General features: G+C 41.2%; 1 protein-coding gene across 1 annotated transcript; it reads left to right on the top strand.

The window, feature by feature from the left end:
* The first annotated feature begins 1,585 nt into the window (after positions 1-1,585).
* On the top strand, positions 1,586-10,524 carry PRDX3 (peroxiredoxin 3). Its single transcript, XM_077823037.1, has 7 exons — positions 1,586-1,700; positions 1,980-2,118; positions 3,139-3,280; positions 4,180-4,315; positions 6,590-6,693; positions 7,944-8,109; positions 9,535-10,524. Exons 1-7 carry the CDS (start codon positions 1,665-1,667, stop codon positions 9,586-9,588), a joined length of 777 nt encoding a protein of 258 aa, XP_077679163.1. The 5' UTR covers positions 1,586-1,664; the 3' UTR covers positions 9,589-10,524.
* Positions 10,525-11,600: the final 1,076 nt, after the last annotated feature.

Genomic DNA, 11,600 nt, shown 5'->3' on the forward strand with positions numbered 1-11,600 from the left:
TCTAGGTTTTTATACAGCACTTAGCATAGTGTCAGAGTGCCTTAAATATTTGGGAATACAGTGATGATAAATGGTAAAAGGAACATATTTAGGAAGCCCAACTGTGACAGGCAGCCATCCCATTGTGGCACAACCAGCCCCTACAGGTATTGTTCCCTTAGTTCCTCCTTGATTCTTACAAGAAATTATTTCAAGGCCAGAACCCTTCAGCCATGATCTCCCCTTTGTGAGGTTTCATTTACTAGATCTTACAGCATATCAAATTTGTTTTTAGCACCTAAAGTCCAACCTTTGTTCCATCTTGATTCAGGGTTCCCACAGCCCTCCTTCTGGGCCTGTGCAATACTTCAGGCAGGTAGTTTTCCTTCTTTGAGCCAGAAGTCCCACAGCCCTTTTTCTGGAGTGTGTATGTGTTGCTTCCCATCAGCTCTTCCCCTTATGTGAGGCATCTCACAGCCCTGTTTCTGGGATTTGTGCTGATAACTCAAGTGGGCTTTCCTTCCTTGAGTCAGGAATCCCACAGTGCTCCTTCTAAGGTCTGTGTGGGATAATCAGGCTGGCTAAAGCCCTCAATCAGCCTTTTCTGAGCTTTTCCTCCTCTTTGCCTTTGCCACCCAGCAGGCAGGCCACAAGCAAACTCCCCCTTTAGATCTCTGGAGGCTTCTCTCTTATCACTAGGCCTGGCCTAATTTAGCCATATGTGGCTACAGTACTATAATTCCTCTCTTCCCCCCCAAGGAGAAGAGCTGAGTCACAGCAGCTAGTCACCACATTCTATTTTTGTGTCTTTTGTACCCTCTTCCCACGCTCACGTCTTCTTTCATCCCCCTTTCCTTATGATCTGAACTACCTTCCCACCCAGGTTTGGCAAGTATGGATTTTCCAGGGTAGGGAGTGGTGGCGGTCCAGGCTTTCCATGCAGCAAAGGTGGTTAACTTGAGGTGGGGTGTTGTGATTGGGGTTAGGCCAGGATGTGGTGTGGTTGAATCAATGGTTTCTTTGCAGCATGGGGGAGTTAGGTGGAAGGGGTCAACTTCAGGCTTTCCCCTCAGGATGGGGTATCAGATCTGGCATGTGGGGTAGGTTCAGTCCTTCCACAGCGTGAAGAGGAGCTGGATTCCCTGGGAGAGTTTGGGATGGGTGAAACCAGGATGTAGTTGGGCTCAGTCTTCCCCAGGGTGCAGGAAGGTGGCTCTCCCATGGTAGGGATTGTATTTGGGCTATCTCAAAGTGCAGGGGAGAGGGAGAAAGCAGGCAGATAGTCTGGAATTAGGTGCTGGTGGACCCCCTGTGAATAAGAGCTGGGTAGGAGGGTCCCGGGACGAAGGTCAGGCTCAGGGTGCAGGGCGGGTGGCTCCCAGGCTTGGTGTATGTCAGGGTGCGGGGCGGGGGGTTCCCAGGCTCGGTGCAGGGCAGCTGGGTGGCTCCCCAAGGGTACTGCAGGGAGCCAAGGGGCCACCCGCTAAGCTCTGGCATCTCTCCCCGACGCTCTCTCAGAAACCTGCCGCCCTGGGCGCCCGCAGTCTATACGGGAAAGCCTGGCTCTGCCAGCCCGCCCCGCAGCGCCAGCCAGGCCGGTCCCGCCCCCTGCGCGGCGGCCCCGCCCCGCGGCCGGCTTGGCAGCGCCCCCGGCCGGGCCCGCCTGTCACTCCGCCGGCCCGAAGATGGCTGCTGCCTTGCGAAGGTTGCTGAGGCCCTCGGTAAGTGCGCGGGCTCCGCTCCCACCCCAGGCCAGCGGCCCCCGCTCTGCGGGGCACGTGGGGGCCGCCTGGCTGCAGGGCGCTCTAGGGCCGGGAGGCCAGTTTCTGGTGCCCTGAGCCCCTTTCATTGCAGGGCTCCGGGATGGGTAGGTGACCCCCCCCCACACACACACACAATCCTGGGGGCACGGAGCTCCCCCCACCCCGTGCACGCTCTCGGCCGGCCCCCTGAGCCCCCCGCTCTTGCACATGCTGGACCTCTGCCCTCTCTCCCTCCAGGTAGCCCGAGCAACAACTCCCTTCTCCTGGGGGGCCTGTGCGGCTGCCCTGCGGCCCCCTGTTCCTGCCGCCGCCGCCGTCGGGAGGGAATGCACGGCTCGGGCAGAGCTGCCCCTTCCCCGGTTCCATTTCAGCACCAGTAAGTCAGAGCCGCCCCTCACCGCCGCCTTGCCAAGAAGCGTCAGCCGCCATAGCGCATGGCGGGCAAGCGGGCGCTTCTGCCGGGGCGCCCACGTGGGTGGGACTGAAACCAGCCGCAGGGGTTACAGTGTAGCTCGGAGCAGATGCGTGGGGCTTGTGGCTCAATCACACGCCTGCAAAATCCATTGCCCTCCGGTTTCCGTCTCTTTCTAACTTCTTCACTGATAAAGTAGCCCTTCATCCTAATCTGATGTTGGGATGCTAAATTGATGGTCTAAGAAGGTGACCTCGTGTTGGGGACTATGAGCAGGGCAGGTTGGACTGTATGCTCTTGGGATGGTAACGTCTGCAGAGCTGCAATTTCACAGTCCTGAAATGTTGATCTTTGTCTGGATAATATGCAGGTAAAGTGACATCTGCAAGTGTAGCCGTGCCCTAAAGTTTTTCTCTTTACAGGATTGAGTTGGAAAGCATACTCTTCTAAAATGTCACGTTTGCACATGGAGTATCTTTGCTTCTCAAACATGTAAACTCCCCCACCCCCCATTGCTATAACGTAAAAAGGCAAACAAAATCCTAACATAATATGATGAGCACAAATAAATATATTTGAACTACAACATGGTGGATCTTGAGCCTGATGTACCCCTTTCAAGCGTTGATTTGTCTTGTGTGCCCCCAAGTTTCACCTCACTTAAATCTTGCAAAATCAGACATAAAAATACAAGTGTCACAGCACACTATTACTGAAAAATTGCTTACTTTCTCATTTTTACCATATAATTATAAAATAAATCAATTGGAATATAAATATTGTACTTACATTTCAGTGTATAGTATACAGAGTAGTATAAACAAATCATTGTCTAAAATTTTAGTTTGTACTGACTTTGCTAGTACTTTTTATGTAGCCTGTGTAAAACTAGGCAAATGTCTAGATGAGTTGATGTACCCTCAGGAAGACTCCTCTGAGTATGGTTGAGAACCACTGACGTACAGTATGATTCATTCTTTCTAGGTTCTTCAAGGTTTGTTCCTGCCGTTACCCAACATGCCCCATATTTTAAAGGAACAGTTGTTGACAATGGAGAGTTCAAAGAGTTGAGCCTAGATGACTTTAAGGGAAAATATCTGGTACTTTTCTTCTACCCTTTGGATTTGTGAGTGTAACATTTTTAAAAAAAAAAAATATCTAGACTCCTGCTCAATCAGCCAGAAACAGCATGTTGTGGGTTTCTATCTCTACCAACATTTCATTTGACCTTCTCCTGGGTATCCTTGTCAAGCAGAAAGCATGTCTGTTTCTAGAGTGTGAATGATAAAAGTTGGGGAGGAGATAGTTTCATACTGCAACAATAGTTCTGCTGGCTCATTTGAGTGTAAAGCTGGGAATAAACCCTGTTGCCTCTGGAGCCTCCAGGGCTTCAGAACAGAATCGGCTCCACTGCATAAGGGGATCCTGGTTGCAGAGAACTCCTCTGCCTGTGTGCCTTGGAGCTCTGTCACCATGAAGGGGTTTACTTAGGGGTGGGCTATGGCAAAGCTGGTAGATCTGTGATTAAGCAGCACCAGTAAACAAAAGCTGTCCAGATTGGGAGTTGTGGGTTGCAACTCACATAAAGTCCTGAGCCCACAATAGTAGCTGTGGAGTGGCTCTGCTGGTGGTGTAGCTGGGAGAGGATTCCATTTTCAATCCCTCCACCTAGGTTCCGCTAATGTAGAACTTTTCTGCAAAATCTGTTCACTAAGAGCTAGCCGAATGAGAACTCATGAAAACATCTTGCTTGTTGAAAATGTAGACACAAAAAATCAGCGTACTATTTAACTGCATTGCAATTGCTGTTTTTCTGAGACTTGTTGAAACTGATTCAGCTACTTGAAAACTTGAATGAGTGATGAAACAGAACTGTAAAACATGCTATATAAGTAATACAGCAGTGTGTTTTGTGCCTGGAAACCAATGTTTCCTCGTTCTTTTAAAAATTCTTTGTGAGGCTTAGATCTGGAATAATTACAACTTACTTACTTTCTTTTATTTACTGTCCTTCTTCCCACCCAGCACTTTTGTATGCCCGACGGAAATTGTGGCTTTCAGTGACAAAGCTAATGAATTTCATGATGTGAACTGTGAGATCGTTGCTGTATCTGTGGATTCTCACTTTTGTCATCTGGCCTGGATAAATACACCACGAAAGGTAGGAGTCAGGAGGCTGTTTTCTCACTAACAGCACTTTGGGGAGTGCAATTAAGAAGCTGTGTAAAATACTATGTTTGCTCATGCAAAGACACTGATTGCCTTCAAAAGAGCATTTCAGCTAGGATTCAACTCTGCAAACCCTTACTATCAAGCATAAATTTCCACTCTCATTTTTGAATAATCTTTCTCTAATTGAACACAAGTTCATACAGAGGCATTTCCTAAATATTCAACTTGCATACATTATTTACAGTAGTTTATTTTAGGAGAGGCCTAAAAAAAAAGCAAACAAGAAGAAGGAATTACCTGATTGTAGCATTTGACAGCTTTTCTAAGTGATATATTTAATATGAAATCTAATTTTAAGTATTAAATTTTGAAGCACTATCTTCCTCATCCAGTTCTTTTAAAATAAAAAATGTGGCGATAGATAATAGTTTAAAAACTTCTTTGCCATATTTAGCTAATAGCTAACTTCTGAGTTTGAAGTAATAACACAACCAGAAACTTTGCTTTTCTGTCTAGTATGTCTCAGTACTCTTGAAGCTTACACAGTGTGATTAAATGTTAACTTCTGAGTAAAACATATAATGCATATTCTATTTATGAAATACCTTAAATAAAGGTAATTATTACTTGTGATCTTCTACATAAAATTTAGTAGTTACTACATATGTCTGCAGTGTACATGTAACTAGTAAGTAGTTAATCAGTAGCTAACTTTGACAACTTCCTTCTGATTAAATTGAAACAAAGAATAAAAGGTTGTTAGGATTTTCGGTAGCTTTCAGCTGATGCTATAAATCCCCTAACAGCCTTGTTTAAGACACACACAAAAGCTTAAAACTTCTTGTGTAATAAGATGGTGCACCTAACTCCTTGAGAGAAGGAGGAAGTGCTAGGGAGGACTTGTTCTTACTGTCAGGCCTCTTTACATTAAGTAATGCCAAAATGTTGTTGGTCTTCTGCCAGTAACCAAACTAGAAAACCTAATGGGGCAGTTCAAAAAAAGCTCATATCTGATGTCATCAGTTATTGCTAATTTGGTTATGTGGAAATGCTTCATTGTGTTTATACTTCCAAGCAAAAGTGTAGGTGGGTCAGGACCAGTTTGTATAATTGCAGATTCATGTGAAGGACCATCAGCTGATGTTGCCTTCTTCTGTGGGTTTGTGTGTGTGTGTGTGTGTGTAATATGCAGACAGAGGAGAAAGCTAATTTTGTTAAAGTCTGTCATGCCTAATATACTTGGACAAAGCTTTGCCTTGGGCAAATCAGTTTTTATTCGTATTAAAGTTGGATCAAAACTCCAAAATGTGAATATTGGCTTTGATTTATAACTTTATGTGTGCAATAGTACTTGGCATCTGTTTCATCCATAGGTCTCAAAGCACTCTATAAAGGTGGGAAAGTATTGTTCCCATGGTGCCTTTGAGAGAAACTGAGGTTCAGAGAAACAAAGGCCTTGATTTCTTTAACACTTATGTGAGTAAAGTTTTATGCACAAGTATGAGTTGTTCTGTCGTGGATAGGTATGTGCAGAATCAGGGTCTATGTGATTGCCCAAGGTTGTACATGGGTTCATTGACAGTGCCAGGAATAGAAAAGCTAACAGATTTATCAGTCTCGTTTCAAGGATAGGTTATCCTGTGGTGGTCAAAATGTTGCACAATTCAGTACACACTCTCACTCGACTGCCCAAATATAGGAAAATATGTGCTTTAAATACTGAATCTATTTACATACAGAAAACGGAATATCTTTGACATATTCTAACTGTTCCAAAATAAACGTTACTAACATGAGAAAAATGCAAACATCTGTACTTGTACATGGATATTCAATTTTTATAATAAAAGTGAAATCTCTCTTAGTAGATCATGTGGAATAGATGCTCTTTTATTTAATTAAAGTGATCACCTAGTGCATAAGGGGAAATAATTTCCCCCCAAATCTTCTCATTGCTGTTATGGGTGGTCTCGTATCTCCTGTGTCAGCAGTCTGAAAATCATTAGTGTAGAAGGGCTTTGTGCTCTGGGAGGTGGTGTTTTTAAAACCAGCAATTAAATTCACTCAAAGCAAGTGAACTAATTATACCATGTTAAGAGCCTAGTTTAATAAAGGCTCAAGAATGAAAGTTTTATCAGTGCTGTGACTCCTGAAGGGAACTCCTAGTAGGGCAGTGATGTAATGAGAATAAAAAACTAAATAGATATTCAGTCTTCACTCTTACTACGCTCAAACTTACCTTTCTATTATTTATTTCTACTAGAGTGGTGGCTTGGGACATATGAATATCCCACTTCTGTCAGACCTGACGAAACAAATCTCCCGAGATTATGGTGTGCTGTTAGAAGGATCTGGTCTAGCACTAAGGTAGGACCTTGTTCTCTGGTAACCTCCACTGTTCCCTAGTTATGACAGTGCCAAGTTTAAAACTGCATGGGCCATATTGTACTCCCTTTCCCCTCAAAAATCTGTGCGAGGGTGAAACACAAGAACGCTGGCTTGTTTTGCAGTTTCTGCAGAGTGTTATAGAAGGTGGGGGAAGGGTATATGGCCTTATGGAGAGATAGGTCAGGGTGTGAAGCCTCTGAAACTTATCTATCCAGGAACACTCGTGGGGAAAGAATGTTCTGTTCTGACTCTCCTAACCCAATGCTTGTTCTCTTCCCTATCTCTCTAAGATTCTATTAGTACTATCTATCTAATTGATAGTACTAATATCTATGCAGAGCTCCATGCAATTTTGAGGAGGTCAAGCAGCACAAATGCTCAAATCTCCCCCTTCTTGAATGCCCATGGATTCCTAGCTACACATGTTTGGCACAGCGGGATTTGCCACATGATTGCAAGGAAGAGTGCACGCTACTTGGCACTGCTTTGTATTTCCCTCCTCTGTGGACTGAGGACCCTTTCTGACCTGTGTATTTGAGGGCGCATGAGTTCTATTTCTTATTGCTATAAAGTAATAGAGAACAATAGTGATCCCAGAGCTCTCTTTTTAACTCTGCTTCATAACCCTTTTGTTTTAAAAAAAAAAAATGTGCTCAACTTTTTGTCTAAATTATTTGCTAGGAAGGAACTTGAGTATTTGTTGCCAAGTCTAATTAATTCCACCACTTTAGTAGTTAAAGGGTGAGATTGAGACGTTCTTTTAAATGCATAACCAGATATCCTTGTAACGAAGGCTTAGACTCAATCCTGTGTTCTATATGCAGACAAAACTCAAAGTAGCACCTTAAAGGGGTTTTGGAGTGCCTCAAAATAATAGGTTTCAGAGTAGCAGCCATGTTAGTCTGTATTCGCACAAGTACTCCTTTTCTTTTTTCAAAATAATAGGGAGAAGTGGTTTCAGGACCTGGAAAGCATGGGTGGGATTAATGCTCTGATTACACTTTTGTAATCAGCATCTTTAGTTCTGACTATTGTCGTTACTACTTCTTAGCTATCTTATTGGGCAAAGTACAAATTAGCAAGTACTGTACAAATGTTACATATCACTATTCCATACACTATGGTATAAGTGATTTCGAATAACTCTGTGAAATAGATTTCAGCATGCACAAGAAGCAAGATACAGAATTCATATTGCAAAGGTTCAAAACATCTTTGTTCATATACAGAGGTCTCTTCATCATTGATCCTAATGGAGTCATCAAGCATCTGAGTATCAATGATCTCCCTGTTGGCCGCAGTGTGGAAGAGACCCTTCGCTTGGTGAAGGCATTCCAGTATGTGGAAACTCATGGAGAGGTTTGCCCAGCAAACTGGACTCCAGAGTCCCCTACGGTATGTGTTGGTTAAGTATCACCATCCAAAATATGGACCCAATCCTGGAAAATGTTCCACCTTATTGCATGGAAAGTCTGAAGACTGGGCACTATAGTATGAAAGAACTTGTTAATTTAAAAGTCTTTTAAGTTTTGATTGTATGAATTGGTGCCCTCAGTCTGAATCAGTTAATGTGCATATGCAATACTCGAAGTTACATGTGTAGAAAACATTCACATTTTGTATTCTTCTGAGAGCACAAAATCCCTCCTTCCACGCAATACGTATGAGTACATGCAGTCTTCGCTTGATTCCCTTGTTAACTGTCATGACAGTCTGCCTGGATTTGCCTTGTGTTTTGTATAAATTTAAATTAGGGCTGTCAAATGATTTTAAAAAATCGCAATTCATTGCACGATAAAAAAAAAGTTCCGATTAATCAGTTTTAATCGAACTGTCAAACAATAGTAGAATACTAATTTAAATTTATTATAAATATTTTGGATGTTTTTCTACATTTTCAAATATGTTGATTTCAATTACAACACAGAATAGAAAGTATACAGTGCTCACTTTATATGTTTTTATTACAGATATTTGCACTGTAAAAAAGTGCAATCTACAAGTTGAAGCATGAAAGGCTATGCAAATATTTAGCATATCTGGCATGTAAATACCTTGCAATGCCAGCTACAACAGTGCCAATATGAATGCCTGTTCTCACTTTCAAGTGACTTTGTAAATAAGAAGCGGGCAGCATTCTCTACTGTAAATGTAAAAAAACTTGTTTGTCTTAGCGATTGGCTGAACAAGAAGTAGGACTGAGTGGACTTGTAAAACTGTAGAGCCTACATTGTTTCGTTTTTGAGTGCAGTTATGTTGGGAAAATACCTACATTTGTAAGTTGCACTTTCACGATAAAGAGATTGCACTACAGTACTTGTATGTGGTGAATTGAAAAATACTATTACTTTCTCTTGTTTCTTTTCTACGGTGCAAGTATTTGTAATCAAAAATAACAAAGTGAGCACTGTTCACTTTATGCTGTATGTTGTAATTGAAATCAATGTATTTGAAAATGTAGAAAAATATCAAAAATATTTCTAATAAACAATTATAGAATACCAATTTAAATTTAACAGTGCAATTAAAACTCTGATAGTCCTAGTTTAAATTTTTTAATGTCTTGCAGTTAAATATTTTTCATATTATTATGAAATATTTTAAATAGTTTTCTTTTTGCAGCTGAGAAGCCTGCATTTCTGTTAAAATACCTTTGTACGTTGCTTCTCATGAGTGAGTGGACATTCAGAAATAACTGTGTGGTTTATTAAAGCATAAACAGTATTCTTAAATGGAATCTTAAATATAAAGCCATAATTTTTTTCTCATACACTTTGTGTATATACCAACTTGTATAAAACTGTCTCTCTTTGTTTACAGATCAAGCCAAGTCCAGAAGCTTCTAAGGAGTACTTTGAGAAAGTGCATAAATAGATCATCAGATACAGCTAGGTGGCAATGAAAGAGTCCTTATTATCGTTACTTAGAAACCATATGCTGGATTTCCTAAGGAAGCAGTCATGATTGCATTTAAATGCAATTTTTTTTATTTATTTTTTTGGTGTTTAAGAAAAATTGTTAAATGCTGAAACATTAAATAGTTACATAATCAGCAAGTTTTAAATCATATTCTTGGAGCTGTTTTTTTCCCCAGAGAGTGTGTACTGCCGTCCCATATATCTCTGTATTCAGCCATTCTCTTCTTTATCTCCCCCATGTATATGTGCCTGTGACTTTGGGGGGGCAGGAGTACTAACCTTTCCTCCTTCCTTTTAAGCAGTCCTGGAATAGAAATGGTGCCAGGCTTTCTGTGCACACATAAAAATTGGATGATAGACTCTTGTTTCTGAGAGCTGGAAATACTGAGCTGTAGAGTGGATGATACAGAGAAATATCTGGAACGTGGTTCCCTTTAATTTGCCAGTAGCTCTTTAGGCAGGGATGGAAGAATTCCTTGTACAAATTATGTTTGTTTTTTTTCCAAACTGCTTCCACATGCAAACATGATTTGGAGGTAGCAGTAACAAATGTCTACAATCGTTCAGCTAAAATGTATTGGAATATATAACATTAAATGAAGAGTAACTGCGTTCCATTTAGGAACTGGTGGAGATGTGAACTTAACTCTAATCGTGGTACATTTACTGGCACTTAATAATTTCTGTTTTGCCTTTTTAAATAGTTGGTCATACATTTAAATTGTCTGTTGCACTAAATGCAGATTTCCAAATATTGTAGTGCTTGATGTGTAATTATGTTGGAAGATTCAGTAAGTCTGTTTAAGATCTAATATGGCTTCCTCCTGAAATGATTTTGAGCATATATTTTTTTCTTAAACTATGAAATCATTAATAAATTAATCTTAAAGCAGACTGTCTACAGTGTTGTTCTAACTACCATCTAGGTTGGATGTTCTTGCTCCTCTGCTTACCGGAGATTGGGTGTGTTGTTGAATTAAGTTTTATCTCCCACAGCCCCACCTACTACCACTTATAAGCTGCTAGTGGCTACAGATAAATGCAGAAGAAGCTGGATCATATGTGTGGCAAAGGGAGCAAAGGAATAGCTGCTGAAGGACTGGATAAGTGAAAACTCCTTAAAATCCTGGATAAACAAAATGAATCTATCCACCAGCAGGGGTAGAGAAGAAATAATGTGGAAGAATGAAGGTGGAAGCCTATAAGAGCCCAAGTTGGAGCAGTGGATAGCTGGACTAGTTAGTTCTTTGCTAACTAATCTAAGAGAATATTGCTCTAAACTTTAATTGACTAATTTGTCAAAATGCTAGAGTGACCAATGAAAAAGGCTTCTCTTGTATCATGCAAGAGCATGTGGAGTGTTCATTTAGACACATTGACCCAAAGAGAGTGATAGTCAATGACTGAGCTCTTAGCTCTATATACTTACCAGGAATCTTTTTGACCCCGTCAAACCTCATATTAGTTTAGTTTTTCATACTTGTAGTATTAACCAGATATTTGTGAAAATTTAAGATCCTAGTCCTGCGAAGACTTGCACATGCTTCCTCTATGCATTGTGTGCAATCCCATTGACTTCAAATCGGTGCTCTTTGTTTAAATATCAAAATTTTCTAGTTAGGAAAAAATCTCTACTTTGGGTGTATTTTCAGTTGCTAGAACTGAACAGGCATATGGTGAGTCACAGCTGGGTCTCACTGCTAGGTAAGTTGTAAGTAATTATGTTTTATCTAGTTCAACTGTAAACCCTTTGTGGCAAGGACTTTCTTACTATGTGTTTCTACAATACCTACTGCAATGGGCCCTGATAGTGCTGGGTCTTTAGGGCACTACTGTAATGCAAATACTAAATAATCTTGATTATTAAATAAGTTCTTGATTATACTATAAATTTTACATATACTATATCTGTTCTCTCCCCTGCTTTTTTATGACCATCAATTTGGCTATCACTGCTTCGGGCTTGTC

The sequence above is a fragment of the Eretmochelys imbricata genome, chromosome 7, assembly GCF_965152235.1.
Source record: "Eretmochelys imbricata isolate rEreImb1 chromosome 7, rEreImb1.hap1, whole genome shotgun sequence".
NCBI classification, from domain to species: Eukaryota; Metazoa; Chordata; order Testudines; family Cheloniidae; genus Eretmochelys; species Eretmochelys imbricata.

Excerpts from the sequence above, each read along its gene's own strand:
- PRDX3 (XM_077823037.1), top strand. The coding sequence starts at position 1,665 with ATGGCTGCTGCCTTGCGAAGGTTGCTGAGGCCCTCG. Across the intron at positions 1,701-1,979 it reads GAAGGTTGCTGAGGCCCTCG|GTAGCCCGAGCAACAACTCC; the intron begins GTAAGTGCGCGG and ends CTCTCCCTCCAG. Across the intron at positions 3,281-4,179 it reads TTCTTCTACCCTTTGGATTT|CACTTTTGTATGCCCGACGG; the intron begins GTGAGTGTAACA and ends CTTCCCACCCAG.